The 19,528-nt window shown below is 42.6% G+C and overlaps 2 protein-coding genes across 2 annotated transcripts in view; both read left to right on the top strand.

Moving 5' to 3' along the window:
• Positions 1-16,237, top strand: part of LOC143581527 (protein STRICTOSIDINE SYNTHASE-LIKE 5-like) — a 37,849-nt gene extending 21,612 nt beyond the window's left edge. Inside the window, exon 6 of the mRNA XM_077064293.1 lies at positions 16,226-16,237. The gene's annotated coding sequence lies outside the window, so the exon portion shown is untranslated. The remainder of the gene's footprint in view (positions 1-16,225) is intronic.
• On the top strand, positions 470-3,096 carry LOC143581534 (uncharacterized). The gene is made up of 2 exons (XM_077064299.1): positions 470-1,456; positions 2,410-3,096. The coding sequence occupies exons 1-2, from the start codon at positions 470-472 to the stop codon at positions 3,094-3,096; spliced, it is 1,674 nt and encodes a 557-aa protein (XP_076920414.1).
• Positions 16,238-19,528: the final 3,291 nt, after the last annotated feature.

Genomic DNA, 19,528 nt, shown 5'->3' with positions numbered 1-19,528 from the left:
GTAAAGGATATACTTTCTCCTACTATCACTATCAAATTATACTCTATCATACTATCAAGTACTGATTCTCACGCCGGAGGGTGGTTACGAGAGAATCTCCCCCATTCCTCGTAACGAGCTCACGGTGTTTGGTTTTGCAGGTTACACTTGTCTAAGCCAAGAAGGTTTTATAACCCATCGTGTAGAATACTTAACCATTACCCTTGGACTAACGTGTTAGACCTTGAGGGGTGGATTCGTGTTTCTTCATTGGCGCCATCCATGCATATAGCTAGAACAGTAACTCACTCCGTTCTTTACTCAAATGAGTGGCAAGACCACAACGAAGGAGGTTGGCTAAAAAGCCAACCTAGAAGGAAACGTCGAAAATCTGGACGTAGAGAATACGGGCGGAGGTCTCCTTAATGCCTCCACCGTTCACCCTGCCACGACAGATAAACAACAAACAAAAGCGCGTTCCAAAGCAACTATGCCGCCATACATCATGGCGTGGCTCGAGGCAGAACAACAAAAACTGAGAGACAAAGTACAAGAAAAAATGGCGTCCGTTGTGAAACCTAGATCACTGTTTGACACAGACTCTAGTAGCAACGAAGAAGAAGAATCTGAAGAAAACTTGACACCGGCTCGTGCGAAAACACCATTCGCCAAAACACCTCCTGCTAAGCAAAACATCAAAGCAGGAGATAAGTCTCAGCGGTCGAACCTAAAGGCAGACTCACGCCTAGACGACCCTGACTATGAAGAGAGCTGGAAAGGACCAGACGCCAGGAAATTAGTAAAGTACCTAGAAGCGGCTGTTGATTTTTCCAAATCATACCGCTCAACAACATCGGCGGGAAAATCAAAGTTCGTGGCAAGAATAGCCGAAGCTGAGCTACCAGAAAATCCAAAAATCCCGCCAACGGTGGGCCAATATGATGGTATCTCAGATCCAGACGACCACTTGCAAACCTTCACGGATGCGGGGTTAGTATCTGGGTGGACCATGCCGTTATGGTGCCTTATCTTCACGCTAACCCTAGTAGGAGCCGCTAGAGCATGGTTCGAAAGGTTGCCAGATAACCAAATTACAAGCTGGGAAGACCTAGCAAAAAAGTTCACTCAACAGTTTAGCCAGCAACGGCGACACATCAGTGACCCAACAGATATTCTGAATGTCGTCAGAAAAGATAACGAAGCGCTTGAAGATTTCATCACTAGATTTAACCAAGATGGCCTGAACATCGGCGGCGTAAGTGAAGAACTCCTGCGGGCGGCCTTTCGCCAAAACGTAAAATGTGACGATCTTATACTTAACCTTACGGGCAGAGATGGCATGCCGCAGCGATGGGACGATGTTATGACCGCGGCCAAAAGCTACGCGCGGATGGAAAAAATTTTGGGAAAAGAACTGGCAAAGAATGATGCCAGAAATGACATTAATAGGGCCCGCCAGGGCAAAAGAATGTCTTCCGTATGGTCAAGGTTGAACAGCGAAAGGGAGCCCACATTCGACCCATCCAAAACAAGACAGAAGAGTCAATCGAGTACGCCCCAAGCAAACGGATCGAGGTGGACTCCGCTGATAAGAAGCCCAGCCCATATAATGTACACCGAAGGGATCCAGCTAGAGATGGCCAAAAAAACCGGTTGGGGAACCGGTTTACCGGTTTAAACCGGAAACCGGTTTTTACGAAAACCGGTTTTTTAAAAACCGGTTTGACCGGTTTGGAAACCGCCGGTTCGTCTTTCGGTTACAAGTTCTAGATCCAAAACCGGTTAACGAACCGGTTAATGGAAAAACCGGTTTTTTTTATTAACCGGTTATGGAAAAACCGGTTAACCGGTTTATAAAAAAACCGGTTTATAACGGCTATATTAACCGGTTCTAACCGGTTTCTAAACCGGTAAATTCTAAACCGGCTATATTAACCAGCTATATTAACCGGTTATAACATCTTTCGGTTGTAGTTACCGTTTTGCCTTGTAGTTACCGGTTTGTTTATACTGTGAAAAAATAATGGTCTTCATTAAGTACAAAATATAAAAAACAAATATTCGTATTTGAAACCGCGAAATTTAAAAAAAAAAAAAAAAAAAAACGGTTAATAAAAAAAACCGGTTAATAAAAAAACCGGTTTATTAACCGGTTCTAACCGGTTTCTAAACCGGTCCTAACCGGTTAGACCGGTTAGGGTTTTGACAGCAAAAAACCGGTTATTAACCGGTCCGGTTATTAACCGAACCGGTTTTTTTCCGGGCCAAAAAAACCGGTCCGGTTAATAACCGAACCGGTTTTTTTAAAAAAACCGGTTTGTGCACCTCTAGATCCAGCTGAAGAAGCTGGCACCAGTCAAACAGGGGCCAAGCACAGATATGAAAAGTTATTGCGACTTTCATGAACAACATGGCCATACGACAAATCAGTGTATTAACTTGAAAGACGCGATCGAAGAGTGTGTCAAGAATGGCAAATTGGATCACCTTGTTAGAAACATACGAGGGAAGTACAGACGCCCACCCCCAAGAGATGGCAGAAGACCAGAGAAGAAGATCAAAGATCTACACGCTAATATGATCTTGGGCAATGTTCAAAACAAGAAACGGAGAACAGAATGGGCGCCATGGAAAGAGGAACAAGTCATCTTCCCAAGAGTACGAAGAGGGGCGAACAAGAAAGCACCCTTAGTGATCACAGCCGTTTTCGGTAACTATAGGACGCCGCGTTTCTTTGTTGACACGGGGGCAACGTCCAACATCATGTACCGCCAGTGTTTCGACCTGGTAGACGAAGAAGATAAACGTCGGTTGATAGCAGTTAACGCCCCAATCACGGGGTTCAATCAAAGTATCGCATACCCGTTGGGAAAACTGACATTCCCAGTCGAGCTAAGTGATGGGCTCCATTCTCGAATAGAAGATGTTGATTTCCTAGTAATGGAAACTTCTCACCCACAATACGATATAATCTTGGGAAGAGAAGCCATCGGTGACTTCAACGCTACCCCGTCAACAGCACATGGGAAAGTCGGGGTACCAACCCCGACCGGGATAGCGATGATCCACGCAAACAAAGAATGTAACATGGCGGAGAGGAAAGCATCGAAAGTATAAAAAACGAGCAAGATCAGTGAAGTGGAAAAATGGGCGCTCAACAAGAAATTCCCAGAACAGAGCGTAACCATTGGACCAACCATCTCAGAAGAAGCGCGCGCGGCGCTCAAGAGCTTATTACTCAAGAACATCGATGTCTTCGCTTGGATCCCTGCGGACATGACGGGGGTGCCAAGAAGCAAAGCGGAACACGAATTGAAAGTTAACCCAACTTTCGTCCCAGTGGTGCAGAAGCAAAGAAAGATGGGGCCAGAACAGGCAAAAGCCTGCGAAGAGCAAGTCCAACAACTGGTCGATGCAGGTATAATCCGAGAGATTCAATACCAAACATGGGTTGCCAACCCAGTAATGGTACCCAAAGAAAACGGCCAATGGCGCATGTGTATTGACTTCAAAGATCTCAACAAAGCGCGCCCAAAAGACTGTTACCCCTTGCCAGAGATCGATCTTAAAGTTGACGCACTGGTACCCTTTCAGTTCAAATGCTTTCTAGACGCTTACAAAGGGTATCATCAAATCCACATGGCGGCAAGAGACCAAGACAAAACGGCGTTCAGAATAAACAGCGGAACATATTGTTATAAAATGATGCCATTCGGCCTCAAGAACGCCGGGTCTACTTACCAAAGGTTGATGGACAAAGAATTCAAACCTCAAATTGGAAGAAATTTGAAAGTCTACATGGATGATCTCGTCATCAAAAGCAAGACGGAAGGAACCATGTTGAAAGATATCGAGGAGACCTTCCAAACTCTAAGGTCGATAAGCATGAAGCTTAACCCAGGAAAATTCTCCTTTGGCATGGAGGAAGGAAAATTCCTGGGAGTAATCGTGACAAACGGTGGCTTCAAAGCCAACCCAGAAAAATTGGAAGCCGTGCGAAAAATGCCATCGCCAAAATCGGTCAAACAAGTGCAAACGCTCAACGCCCGGTTAGTCGCGCTGAATAGATTTTTGTCAAGTCATGCTGAAAAATCATTCCCGTTCGTCTCAACCTTGAGAAATTGCCTCAAGAAATCTCAATTCATATGGACGGAAGAAGTGGAAACAACATTCCAAGAAATCAAGTCACGCCTGGAAGAGTTACCAACACTCACAACCCCCAAAGCTGGAGAACCGTTAATAGTATACTTAGCGGCATCAGAAAGAACAGTCAGCGCAGTCTTGATGGTGGAAAGAAATGGTATTCAAACACCCATTTATTACATAAGCCGCACCCTGGCAGACGCAGAAACAAGATACTCCACCTTGGAAAAGCTGGTCTTATCCTTGGTCCAGACGGCGCGACGTTTAAGAAGATACTTCCAGGGCCATCCAATACATGTTCTCACCACCTATCGCTTACAAAGTGTATTGAGCAAGCCAGTATTGTCCGGGAGGCTTGCTAAGTGGGCGGTAGAATTAGGAGAATATGCCATTGAATACAAACCAAGGCCAGCAATCAAGGGCTAGGTTTTGGCTGATTTCATCGCAAAAATCCCTCAAGAAAAAGAGGAAGAATGCAAAAGAGAGATCGAAGCCCCTGTGGATCAAAAGAAAGATGAAGCCTGGAAGATTTTCACAGACGGAGCTTCTAACGACGAAGGCGCTGGAGCGGGCCTAAAGATAACCAACCCAGAAGGGCAACACTTCAGGTATGCACTACGCCTAGAATTTAAAAGCACAAACAACGAGGCGGAGTACGAAGCATTGTTGGCAGGGTTGAGAATCGCTAGAAAGCTAGGGGCCCGCCATTTGGAAGCACATGTGGACTCCATGTTAGTGGCAAACCAAATTGAAGGATCGTATGATGCGAAGGACGACAAAATGGCATCATACCTGGCGCAAGCTAAGGCGCTAATGGCAACTTTTGCCACATGCAAGGTAAAACACATCAATAGAAGCGAGAACAAACAGGCTGACGCCCTAATCAAACTTGCATCCGTTGGGTTTGAACACCTTGCAAAAGATGTCCGCATCGAAGTTCTAGCAACGCCTTCAATAATGAATAAAGAAATTCTCGTTTGCTCAGAAACAGAAAAAACTTGGATGACACCAATCATCAATTACCTCGCGAGGGGTATCTTGCTAGAAAAGAAAGCAGATGCGCGGAAGATCCGCCATAAAGCGTTGAATTACACAATCCAAGGAGATATCCTATATAGGCGATCATACTTGGGTCCACTTCTCAGATGCGTAGACCCGTAGGACGCAAATTATCTGCTCAGAGAAATTCATGAAGGAATATGTGGCGTACACGCAGGTCCAATAATGGTGGTGGCGAAAATCATGAACACGGGATACCATTGGCCAGGCATGCATGTTTACGCCGAGAAAGAGTTGAGAAAATGCAGCGCCTGTCAACGCCACACACCAAACACCCTGCGACCAAAAAACGACATGATACCGGTGACAGCTTCTTGGCCATTTCAAAAATGGGCAATTGATATAACTGGACCATTTCCAGAGGCGCCAGGCCGCGTCAAATTTCTGATAGTTGCAATCGATTACTTCACAAAGTGGATCAAAGCAAAGCCGGTAGCAACAATCAACGCAACCAACATCAAGAAGTTCATCTGGGAATTTATAATCTGTCGCTTTGGGTTACCATGAATTTGGTCAGCGACAATGGAACACAATTTGCTGACCAACATATCCAAAAATGGTTAAAAGAGCTCAATGTCACGCAGACGTTCACCTCCGTGGCTCACCCATAAGGGAATGGTGAAATGGAACGCGCCAACAGAACAATCGTGGGCGGAATCAAGAAAAGATTGGCAAACCACAAATCAGGATGGGTCGATCAGCTACCTCACGTACTATGGGCCATAAGAACGCACAAAAACACAAGTAATGCAGAAACGCCGTTCAGCCTAACCTATGGTACCGAAGCAATGATCCCCGCCGAATTCGGCGTTCCATCACCATGAATCACAATACCAAAGGACAACGACGCAGAAAGGAGGTTAGACTTAATGCTTCTCGAAGAACGGCGAGAGTTGGCTGCAATAAGAGAGCAAAATTACAAGCGCCAGCTACAAAAGTATTACAACGCCAAAGTGAAAATATGTGAGTTCAATGTCGGAGATTACATTCTTCGCAACAACGAGGCATCAAGAGCACAACCACAAGGCAAACTAGCGCCATCTTGGGAAGGCCCATACCAAATCTAGGAAGTATTGGGAAAAGGCGCCTACACTCTGATGCATCTCGATGGCTCAGCGATTCCTAGAACATGGAACGCAGCACAATTGTGAAGGTGTTATATGTAAATCGATTCCTATTGTAAAAGCAGGCCAAGGGTCAAATCTGAATGGAAACGATACTCCGCATTTCACAAAACAAACCTTTTCATTTATAGACAAAAATTTACAAGCGAGCACTTACGCCCGCACACAAAAAAAAGAAATACAGATAAGAACAAAAAATATAAAACCTAATCTACATCGTTGATACTCTTACCAGAGTCAACGATAGCGTCATCTCCTTGACCGCCAGCAGGAGCGGCGGAAGGTCCAGCTTGCGAAGGCTCGAGCAAATTCCTCAACAGCTGCACGCCATTCTCTTCCTTAGCGTACTGAGCAACTTGGGAAAGAATAGGAAACGTAAGAGAATCATATTTCATCTCAGCAACGGAATACTCCTTTTCCACATCAATGGCGTGAAGAGCGTAGGCCTCAAGGGGGAGGTTGTCACGCATATGCGTGATAGCATCCTCAAATCCAGCCTTGTGACCAAGCTGTTGGGAAGCATTAACAAGGGTTCCAACGCAATGCGTCAAATCATCATCGCTAATGATGCGTTGAGCAACTTACACACACAAAAAAACCATCAAAAGAAGGAACAAGAAAGGAAGCAAAAAAGCGGAGGAATACCTTGCAAATAGCATGCTTCAACAACCAATCGCGGTCAGCAGCAGCGGCGGCACGCTCAGAAGTCAAAACTTTAATGGTCTCTTCATTGGAAACAAACGTGTTAGCTAACCTACCTGCATCCACCTTCCTCACCGCGGCTTCCGTCTCCAACTCTTCAATACGCTTACGAAGATCAGCGTTTTCATTCTCGATTCGGGTGGAAGCCTCCTTGGCAGCAACGGCGCGGCTGTGTGCGTCTGCAAGATCAGTGTTAGACTTCTTACACGCAGCCTCAAACTCCTTATAGCGGGCGGCGCGGTCGCGGACAGACTCCGCCAGGTCCGCCTCAGCCTTAGCCAATTTCGCCTCTGTATCGCTTAAAGCTTGGCGATGATCAGACGATTCTTTACCTGCTTTCCAAGCGCCGGCCTCAGCATCTTTCACCAATTGTTCCATCTCACTCATGCGAACACTGGCATCAATTTTGTCCTCATGAAGGGCACGGTTCTCGCGCAACAACTTTGCAAAACAAGAGAACGCTTGGACTTGGTGAAAAGCGGCGTCGGAGTAGAAACTACTCCGGGGCTGGATTTTACGAGCGATGCACTCACCAGGAGGAACCGCATACTCCAAAAATTCAGAGCAAGTGGCAGGATCTTCAAAATTGGCGCCACAGTTAACCTTCCACCGAGGGCGAAAAACTTGGCTTGCCTCTATGGAGTCGCGGGGGTCCATATCCACCTCTAGCACACCCCCACTCAAGCATCCACTCAACCTGCCACAGCTACCGCCTGGGATTTCGAAAAATTTACCCTGCACCGTGGCACCAAGGCGAAAGGGAGGCAACGGCACAACTTCATCACCATCAAGAATTAAAGTCTTGTCTGGTGAGGACTGTCTTGATTTCAAAAAATCAGCAACAGAGAAACCCGCTGATTCAAGACTAACCTTAGGCGATTCTTCCACAATCGCCTTCATCGGTTGCACAGACGAAGCAGGTAGTGCGACAACGGGAATTGACCCAGTTGGCACACGAACAGTCGTCACAATAGTTTCGGCCTCAGACGGGCCAACCACACCCGCCATCATTGGCAGACTCAGCATCTGTACAGTAGGCCCAGCCTCAGACAAGCTGCCAACACTTGTCATCATCGGCAGACTGGCAAAAAGAGCCGCCAGAGAAGATGTAACGCCAGAAGTGGCGGGAAAAACAGTCGATGAAGATATCGCCAGCACGCCTGAAATGAGCAAACGACTTTAGAAAAGGTTAAGCTCAGACAAAAGAAAGAATAGTAAAAGTTATACCTGATGATTTGACAAGACCACGCTTGACAAACCCGCCAAGACGAGGTTTCTTGACGGCGCGGAGCATCTGATGTACATATAAATATACATCTTTTCGGCATCAAATAATCTTTAAAAACTGCAATTTCTATCCAATAACATAGCATAAAAGACTATTTATCATAATAAAACATAATTTCAGGTGAAACCAAGCCTCAAACGAATAAACAAGCAAAAAGACGAAGAAAAACAGAAGAAAACACAAGAAAACAAAGAAACACTCCCCCATGCCTCAAGAAACACGCCCCCATACTTCTGAAACAAGAAAAGACAAAATCTGGAAGTAAAAGCACGGGGCCGTGCTCATCATGCACGGGGCCGTGGACGAGAACACAGAAAAGACAAAGAAGAATTGAGCACATGTCACTAAAAATCACGGGGCCGTGCCTACCAACCACGTGGCCGTGGCCACGTCACAGAAAATACAAAACAAATCTGGCACATGTCATAAAAATGCACGGGGGTGTGCTCATCAAGCACGGGGCCGTGCCTCACCATCCAGAATGCCTATAAATAGTGGCTCATGTTTCACTCATTTGGTGTGCCTTGAAAAGAGTTCTATCCGGTTTTCACTTATAAAAACACACACTAACACTCACATAGAAGATTTAGTGAAGAGTTTGAAGACTTGGAGGTCATCACCATCAACCATCATCATCATCCATCATCATCATCATTAAGAAGGAAGATTCATCTACATTTGGTTAGGTTGTTCCAAATTTAATCATGTATTTGTTATTATTATTCATCTTAATGTTTATCATCATGCTCATTATGAGCTAAACTCCTTTTACCATCTAAAATCTATGAAGAGGCTTTGTTTTACTTGATAATTATATAAAATATATGGTGTATTCTAGTAAAGTACATGGTTATATTACAATTATCTTTTGATGAGAAATGTTTCATCATCTTAAATCACTAATTCAAAGTTGGTGGTTGTCAATTCTATTGGCAATCGTTCATGATCGATTCATGTTCTTGAAAGATAGAAATACTTTGATACATTATCGAAACATGGATCCTTATCTTGTACTTATAAATGATGAGATATAAGTTATGATGTATTTCTCTAAGTCTTGGTAATCCGAAAATAGCTTTGCTTAGGATATCATGCTAGTTAAAGAAATGATATGTTAATGGAATGTGTAATTATAACCTACATAAATTAACCAAGGGGAGGTTGTGTGAGTAAACTACAACCACACGAAGTTGTTAAAATTGGTATTTGAGAAATCGAAGTCAATCCTAATCTTTCTACTTTACGAAACTACTTGCCAACTTAAATTGACATCATTGAGATGGCATGACATTAGGAAATGGTGGACTTTAAATTGCGCATGTTATCTCCTTAGTGCCAAAGGTTCTCACTTAAGGTTTAAGGAGCTATCTATCATATCTTATTATGGCAAGTTTACCACATGTTCAAATATTATTTATCAATGCTAAAATGAAGTGGATTCTTGATCTTAGATGGTAACCTTCGCATAATTGAACAACTCGTTTAGAATCTCTTTTCTTGGTCACCTATATATATTATATATAAGTATTTTTATTTTATAAGAAGTTTGAAGAAAATTAACCCCAAAATGATTAAAACCTCCGATTGAAGTAAAACAACGATTTATTATTAGAAACCTTTGTGTCCACGGATCGATACTTGGTTCTTACCAATACCATTCTACATATATGATAGGTACACTTGCCTATTTTGTGTGTGTTTAGTCTTTGTAGAAATCACTTTTATAAATTTAAAACACGATCTTGTGCAAAAGCAAATCATCCAACCTTTCATATTTTATACCACTAGCACGCACACATCAAAGTTTTTGGCGCCGTTGCCGGGGACACGGTACGTTTCTAAGAACAATCCAAGTTTTAATTTAATCATTGTCAATAATCATACAAATTTTTAACTTCTATTTTATTTTATTTTTTTAAAATATATATATATATATAAATATATAATTTTACGGCTAGCCTACTTTTTACCTTTATTTACCTTACCTTGCTTTAGCTTAATTAATTTAGACCTTAGTTAAAATAATTTAGCTTAACTCGTAGTTTAATTTAGACTAACTTTAGCTAACTTTTACTTTAGTGTTTAATTTTGATTTAGTCCCATGTATGTCCTCTACTTTTGAGCCCGAGCTTGTTTTTCCAATTTCTGAACCGGAACGACTCTTTCGTCGACGAACTCGTAAAAGGGCAGCAGAAACCTCCGAAGCAATCAAAGACGAATCAGTAGACGCCACCACATCAGGAGAAAATCAAACCGAAGAAATGATGGCGGCCCAGAACAATGAGCCAAACATGAGCCAATATGCCAAGCCATCTCTCGAAGGCTACGGCAATGGAGTGGCTCCACTCGAAATTACCGAAAACTTCGAAATCAAATCTAGCACCATCCATATGGTAGAAAATTCAGTTCAATTTCATGGTCTCCTCGACGAAGATCCTCTTTCTCACATATCTCGATTTTTACGAATCTGCGGAACTTTTAAAATCCAAAACTGTTCAGACGATCAAATCAAACTCAAACTCTTTCCTTTCTCTCTAAGGGGCCAAGCCCTAGAATGGATAGAATCTATTTCCTCTGGTTCCATCACCACTTGGGACCATATGGTTGAACAGTTTTTCCTCAAATATTTTCCGCCTAACAAAATTGCTAAATACCGAGCCAGCATTACTGGATTCCGGACCGATGATGATGAATCGCTACACGCAGCATGGGAAAGATATAAAAGTCTTTTAAGAAGGTGGCCACATCATGGACTGAGCGTGTGGTTACAAGTCCAAACTTTCTTTGACGCACATTCCAGTCAAAACAAACAGGCTGTCGACCAGATCGCTGGTGGAGACCTGGGATCCAAATCACCTAACGAAGCATTTGAAGTCCTGGAGAAAGTCGCAAATAAGAGTTTCGCCTACAACCCACCAAGATCTACACCTACCCATAAAGGAATACACCACGTTGACTCCAACACTCTTGTCACAGCACAACTTGAAGCTCCTTCTAAATAATTCGAACAACTTCAAGCCGAACTATCAAAAACCAGACTCACCCGTGACACTTGTGGAGGAAGTCATAAGGCGAGTGACTGTAAACAAGTCATTATGACCAAGGAAGAAGTCGATTTCATCGCTCGACAGAACAACGCTTTCAGCAATAACTACAATCCAAGATGGAGAAACCACCCGAATTTCAGCTGGAAAGATGAAGGTAACACTCAACCTTTATCCGGATTCGAAAAGAGACCTTTGAATCAATCCTTCCAACCTAAACCTCAATTTCAAGATCAAATTTCTAGTAGCCATCAGGACCCAAGCTACTCGAAGATCGAAGAAATGCTAATCCAATTGAAGACTAAAACAAATGAAGCAGAGAAGAAAGCCGACTCAAGAGCTGTTGATATCAGCGGAGTATTATTAAAACATGAGGCCGATCTCAAAAGTCAACAAGCATCACTTCAGAACCTAGAAACCCAAATCAGACAAATTGTCCGACAATTATCCGAAAGACCACCTGGCACTCTTCCAAGCAATACAATCACCAACCCTAATGCGACCGCTAACGCCGTCACACTCAGGAGTGGTACAACCACTGTTGTTCCACCAGCTTTGGAGAAAAAGTCTCCTGATGAAACACAGGAAAGGCTGACCCCAACAAGCACAGTACAGCCTAAGGAACCAGTCCGAACCTATGTTCCGCCTATTCCATACGCTAGAAGACTGAAGCAGGAGCGATTGGAAGCCCAGTATGGGAAGTTTCTAAAACTTTTTAAGAAACTCCATATCAACATCCCTTTTATCGAAGCCATCGCTCAAATGCCAAAATATGCCAAGTTTCTCAAAGAAGTGCTGACAAAAAAAAGGAAGCTGGAGGAACTCTCGCACGTCACCTTGAGTAAAGAATGCTCAGCTGTCCTCCAAAGCAAGTTGCCACCAAAAATGACCGATCCAGGGAGTTTTACTATCCCTTGTATCATAGGAAATTTGTCTGTTAGCAATGCCCTGGCTGACCTAGGAGCTAGTATTAATTTAATGCCTTATGCGGTTTTTGCTAAACTAGGGATAGGAGAACCAAAGCCCACATGCATGAGCATTCAGTTAGCTGACCAATCCATTAAATATCCTCGGGGCATTGTTGAAAACATGCTTGTCAAAATTGACAAGTTTGTTTTCCCAGTAGATTTTGTGATTCTAGACATGGAGGAAGATAAAAGTGTACCTCTGATTTTAGGAAGACCCTTTTTAGCCACCGCAAAGGCTATTATTGATGTTTGCACCGGCAAACTCACTCTCAGGGTCAATGACGAGGCAATCACTTTTGACATAGGAAAATCTATGCAATATCTGCAACATCACGATGACATATTATACTGTGTTGACATCATCGATTCTATCGTGAGTTGCTATGTGCGGAAATCTTCCATTAATACCTCATTAGAAACACAAATCCTAACTGACACTATTACCAAACCCATTTTAGAAAACGATAATCTCAATACTGTGAATAACTATCAGGAAGCATCAGAAGTAGTATTTGAGATCACTGAATCCAATGAAAAATCAAAACCATCAATCGAAGAACCACCAGCCTTAGAGTTAAAAGAACTACCAAACCATCTCGAATACGCCTTTCTAGAAAAAGACTCTCAACTCCCAGTAATTATTTCATCTCACCTTTCTAAAGAAGAAAACGACGAACTTCTTAAGGTTCTCAAAAACCATAAGAAGGCTATCGCATGGAAGATCATGGATATCAAGGGCATCAGTCCTTCGTTTTGTACCCACAAAATCCTCTTGGAGGAAGAATACAAACCCGTGGTCCAACATCAAAGACGTCTCAACCCCAACATGCAAGATGTGGTGAAGAAGGAAGTAATCAAACTGCTTGACGCCGGATTAATTTACCCGATCTCGGATTCACCTTGGGTTAGTCCCGTTCAGGTAGTACCCAAGAAGGTAGGAATGACAGTCGTAATGAACGAGAAGGACGAACTAATACCAATGAGAACCATCACAGGCTGGCGAGTTTGCATCGATTACTGGAAGCTTAATGATGCCACAAGAAAAGATTATTTTCCACTTCCTTTTATAGATCAAATGCTCGAACGATTATCTGGAAAGATGTTCTACTGTTTTCTTGATGGATTTTCCGGATACTTTCAGATTCCCATTTCCCCTGAAGACCAGGAGAAAACTACTTTTACATGTCCATACGGAACCTTCGCCTACCGAAGAATGCCATTTGAATTATGTAATGCTCCAGCCACCTTCCAATGCTGCATGGTGGCCATCTTTCATGAAATGATCGAAAACTCTATGGAAGTTTTCATGGACGATTTCTCACTCTTTGGAGACTCCTTCGATCATTGTCTGAAAAACCTAGACAAAATGCTAGCTAGGTGTGAAGAAGTAAATCTAGTGCTCAACTGGGAAAAATGCCACTTTATGGTAAAGGAAGGCATTGTTCTAGGTCACAAGATTTCTCAAAACGGACTAGAAGTTGATAGGGCCAAAATAGAAACCACATCCAAACTCCCACCACCAACTTCAGTCAAAGCCATTAGAAGTTTTCTAGGTCACGCCGGTTTCTACCGCCGCTTCATAAAAGATTTCTAAAAAATCTTAAGACCTGTGACCAAACTTCTAGAGAAAGACGCACCATTCGTCTTCTCTGAGGAATGTGTTGAGTCATTCAATACACTGAAAGACAAACTTGTCAACGCACCAATCATGACCACACCCGACTGGACCCTTCCATTCGAAATCATGTGCGATGCAAGTGAATTTGCAGTTGGAGCCGTACTCAAACAACGCAAAGAAAAACACTTTCACCCAATTTACTATGCCAGTAAAACTCTTAACAATGCACAGGAGAATTATACCACAACTGAAAAAGAGTTACTAGCAGTAGTATTTGCCTTTGAAAAATTTAGATCAAACCTAGTTCTTTCTAAAACTATAGTTTACACCGATCATGCCGCAATACGATACCTATTCAACAAACAATATGCCAAACCTAGACTCATCCGATGGATCCTACTACTCCAAGAATTTGACATCGAAGTTAAAGACAAGAAGGGAGCAGAAAATGTAGCCGCAGACCATCTTTCACGATTAGAATGTCCAACTCCCGAAGAGCTTCAAGAAGAAATTATCAACGATAATTTCCCACATGAGGTTCTCATGCACATTCAAGGAGTGATAGAAGAAAAGGACGAAAGTCATTGGTATGCCGACTTTGCCAATTACTTAGATTGTAGGATCCTCATAAAAGGATTACTCATCAATAGCGGAAGAAATTCTTCTCCGATCTTAAGTTTTACTTCTAGGAAGATCCATACGTGTTTAGGATAGGTGCGGATCAAGTCATTCGTAGGTGCGTAGCAGGAAAAGAGGCTTAGACATTCTCAAACATTGCCATGAAGGACCAACAGGCGGATACCACGGTACCGCCACCACGGTCAGGAAAGTGTTTGATGCAGGATTTTTCTGGCCCACTATATACAAAGATACACATACTTTGATCCAAGCATGCGATGCTTGTCAAAGAGCCGGGAACATCTCATCAATAAATGAGATGGCTAAAAGGGCATTCAAATTTGTGAAATCTTTGATGTATGGGGAATATATTTCATGGGGCCATTTCCTAACTCATTCGGAAATAAATACATCCTTGTAGCAGTCGACTACGTGTCTAAATGGGTAGAAGCACAAGCTCTTCCCACCAACGATGCTCGAGTAGTTGTACGATTTCTGAAAAAGTTATTCTCCAGATTCGGTACTCCAAAAGCCCTCACAGCGACAGAGGTACTCACTTCTGTAACACCCTAATGAACAAGGTTTTAGCACGATATGGAGTTCACCACTGACTAGCAACACCATATCACCCGCAGACCAGTGGGCAGGTGGAGGTCTCAAACCGAGGAATTAAGAGGATTTTGGAAAGAAGTGTGGGGATGAATCGCAAAAATTGGGCAGAAAAGTTAGATGACGCATTGTGGGCCCTCAGGACGGCCTACAAAACTCCTATAGGAATGACACCCTTCAAGCTCGTTTACGGGAAGGCATGTCATTTACCAGTGGAATTAAAACACAAAGCTTATTGGGCTCTCAGAGCAGTGAATTTTGATCTAACGTTCACCGGAGCAAACCGGGAAGATCAAATTCGTGAGCTCGAGGAACTGAGAACAATGGCCTACGACAAATCCTGGTCCTACAAGGAAAAGACTAAACGAATACACGACGCTCATTTAAATGGAAACAAGAAATTTCAAGCCAGCGATTGTGTACTGTTATACAACGCTCGTTTACATCTTTTCCCAGGAAAACTGAAATCCCGATGGACAGGTCCATACGTAGTTGAAACAGTTTTTGACTATGGAACCATCGAAATTTCAAGTTCAAATGGCCAAAAGTTCAAAGTCAATGGACATCGATTAAAACCATACATCGACGGTCCACTTAAAGAAGTTTTGGAGGTACTAACCCTCCAAACTTTTTAAATAAGACATTAAGGAAACAAGGTCTGGCCAAGACCTTCAAAAAAGTAGGCCTTGTAAATATTGTTTTACTTAAAAAAAAATTATTTCAGAAAACCACGGGGGCGTGCTCCTTAAAGCACGGTCCCGTGCCTAAAAATGCGGGCCGGCATCTACGCTGCAAAAATCTCAGTCAGACTGGTTTGTAATAGAATCGTCAGAGTAAAAACACGGGGGCGTGCTTCCAAAAGCACGGTACCGTGCTCGGTATCCTGTTTGGTTATAAAAGGCACCTTGTCTCATTGCATTCCTTGCACAAACCAAAACCAAAACCAAAAATCTCTGATAATTTTGCATGCCAACTGAGATGAATGAAGAAATTTTCGTTTCTCGACATCCGAGAAACGATGCCCGCCATGTTTCCAAAACCGAGCTTCTCTTGAAACTTCAAGAACTCGTGAGAGAACTCACCGAAATGAATGTCCTTGCGGAGATGCGTCTCGTGCAACTCACCGAATCGGTGGAAAACATGAAAATGGAACTTCGAGACATCAACGAGCAACTCCAGTTTCAAGTTCTCGGTTTCACGTATTTTCCACCACCAGGACCGATCGGCAAACGAAAGATTAACCTATCTCAATAATAGATATCCTGAAGCTCACTTCCATGCATGCGAAGAAACCCTCAGACAAGTTAACCAATGGGAGCGCTATCAGAACATCGTCACAGGGCCGTGGAGACGAGTTTTTAACCAGACAGGGGATTCAGTAACCGAACATGAAGAAGAAAAAAGTTTGACATGTGGGATACCAAGGCAATAGAGTTCCGATGTGGGGGTGTTTGGCATACAACCTCTGTCACTCAACTGGGAATCGATTTGGGTATCTACACAACCGAGAAAACTAACACAGATATCTGGTTCGAGGCCAAAACGACTTTTACAGATGAAGGTGATGATGACGAAGCTGAAGCAGGTGTCATTAGGGACGAAGCTTGGGAACAGTTAAGTTATGGAACAGCAAAGTATAGACCAAGCGTTTCAAAAAGCACAGCACTGCGTGACCCGCTCATGAGGTACATCCACCGTTTGCTGAGTCATACCATCACAGCTCGAGGACAGAGCGAAGGGGTTGTCAACCTAAAGGACCTTTGGGCATTGTATTGCATGAAAAACGAAATACCATGCAATATCACTATGCTATTCTGCAAGCTTTACATGTCAAATGCCACTGCCCGAGGAAATTCCCCAATCTTCGGTGGTCCCTGGATCTACAACCTCTACAGGGCCTATGGTGCAGACACAGAAGGAACCCCGAGCCCAAACTCGATAGCTCTCAACCTTGATTACTGTGAGAGCATGCAGATGGTACAGCAAATCAGTCAGGGTGTGTGGAGATTTTGTGACAAGTACAATCAGGTTTAGGACCCAGAAGACCCGTTAGAGATGATGATACAGGATGTGCATGAGAGAAGAAAATCACCGCCCAGACAACACCGCCGCCGAACCTACCATCAGACAGGAGGCCCATCTTCATCAGGGGCCGGCCCCAGTTCATCACATGATAGCCGATACTCTTTGGAGGGTATATATGGACTGATCGATCAATTCTAAACTAACTCTACCGCCTCATTTAACAGGATCAACGAGCAAATGGCTGCCTCCGATGCACAGCGAGCAGCCGAGTATGAAGCAACGAGGCGAGAGATTGAACGATTGGGCTATCGCATGGACAGGCAATGGGGACCGTTTAACCCGGACACGGGTAACTGACGATTGGCGGCACTGGTAGGTTGGGCATGGGCACGGGCACGGGTTGGCGTTATTTTATGAACTTATTATTATGTGTGTTTTGAACAATTTACTTTTCATCGTACTTGTTTGTTTGTGTTTATGTTGGTTTGGATACAATTATGGCCATGAGTGCCAAAGACATTATGCTAGGTACTAATTTAGCCCGAAAGGGCAAGGGATGGATGATTCCATACCCAATTTTCAGCAGTTTATGCTTGGTTGTTTATGGATGTTTGCAGTTTTATATTATATAGGTACAAAAACAGGAAAACGGACGAAAAACAGGGGACGCTCTGTCAAAATTTCGTTAACCCGTAGGGAAGTAACTCTCCATTTTTACCCATAATACTCAATTAGAATTTTTAAATTTTCATGAATCTTGTCACATTGAGGATAATATGAGATTCAAGTGTGGGGAGGGGAATTATTTGACCAATTGTTTGTCCAACTAATTATAAAAATTCTCTAAAACAAATATTTTTGCAGCAGACAAAGATTTTTCTAAGCCTAAAAAAAATCCAAGAAACTTTTTTGCAAATACCCAATCATTTAAAAGTGAAAAAGTAAGAAAAAGTTTAGTAATATTGAGAATAAATTTATGCAAAATATGGCGTTAATACCCAATTCCTCCGTTACTGTGAGATAAACCTCATGCCGTATAAATATTTTTTCGGAAGCTTTGAGTGAGTCATATGTTTCATGTGATTTAGAACTTGTCGCAATTATTCATTTCAAGACCGAACGAAGAGTTGTATAAGGAAGAAGGTAATATTTACACAATTCCATCAAACCCATTACCAAAATTACAAAACCCAAAAAAAAAAACGATCACTTTATCCATTTTCACCGGTAAAATACAACACTGGTCTTTTACCGGCAGACCCTAAAGAACTGGAAATGCATTCTTTCGATTTCAATTTCCTTTGCTACATACACTTTACAAAACCTAGGTTGCCTCCAGAACTTAGAGAGAGAATCTTTCTCTTTAGCAATGAGGTGAGGAAAAAGTGCCACCAAAACGAACAAAGGCCACCATTCTGTGGAATTTCCAAAAACGCAATGAAGAGAAGAGCAAAAAGATATGAACGACGTTTAGGTTGCGGAAACTGGTCCCACGAAGGAAGATGTAGAAAAAGTCAAACTCAGTCTCAGCATGAATATACCGAACTAATGAGGATGGGGGCTATTAGGCTCAAAGCCGAACGATCCATTAGAGTTGGAAGTTATATTCAGAACAGGATTGAGGAAGAATTGATCCACATCCTCTATAAAACTGGTTTTGACGATCTGACCTTAAACGAGTCATTAGGTACTCGGAGAAAAAGGAGCTAACCATCGAAGACATCTCAAAACTCCCAACAAACAGTGGAAGTTGTATTTACCATTAACCCTTGAACCACCACAAAATACCAATTCCGACTCACACTAAACCAAAACCCCTTTTTACCTTCTAATCTATGCAACCCTTGAAAAAGGTAGAGATTTGAACTTGTTACAAGCTTATTTATCACAGGTTGCATTTTGGCTAAGAGTGTTCACATACTTACATCACAGGTATGATCAGATATAAAACCGAGTGTGAGTGAACATTGTAAGAACGTGATGTTTTGCATAAACATAAACTCATGAAAACAAAAGTTCTCTCTCTTTTATCACTAACATAAAGATTGGTTATTTTGTTTCGTCTTCTTGAAGCTCACTTAATAGATAGCTATGATCTAAATTTGCTGTTTTTTAGAGGATATTTATAAGAGGATTGCTTGAGGACAAGCAATGTTAAAGTGGGGGGATGTTTGATGTACATATAAATATACATCTTTTCGGCATCAAATAATCTCTAAAAACTGCAATTTCTATCCAATAACATAGCATAAAAGACTACTTATCATAATAAAACATCATTTCAGATGAAACCAAGCCTCAAACGAAGAAACAAGCAAAAAGACGAAGAAAAACAGAAGAAAACACAAGAA

This window comes from Bidens hawaiensis, unplaced genomic scaffold (genome assembly GCF_021521415.1).
Source record: "Bidens hawaiensis isolate Kalapana, Puna unplaced genomic scaffold, B.hawaiensis_p1.1 tig00031093_1, whole genome shotgun sequence".
Lineage (NCBI taxonomy): Eukaryota > Viridiplantae > Streptophyta > Magnoliopsida > Asterales > Asteraceae > Bidens > Bidens hawaiensis.
The sequence above is the reverse complement of the archived record's forward strand: the minus strand, read 5'-3'. Positions and strand labels throughout refer to the sequence as shown.

Excerpts from the sequence above, each read along its gene's own strand:
- LOC143581534 (XM_077064299.1), top strand. The coding sequence starts at position 470 with ATGCCGCCATACATCATGGCGTGGCTCGAGGCAGAACAACAAAAACTG. Across the intron at positions 1,457-2,409 it reads AGGGCAAAAGAATGTCTTCC|TGTATTAACTTGAAAGACGC; the intron begins GTATGGTCAAGG and ends ACGACAAATCAG.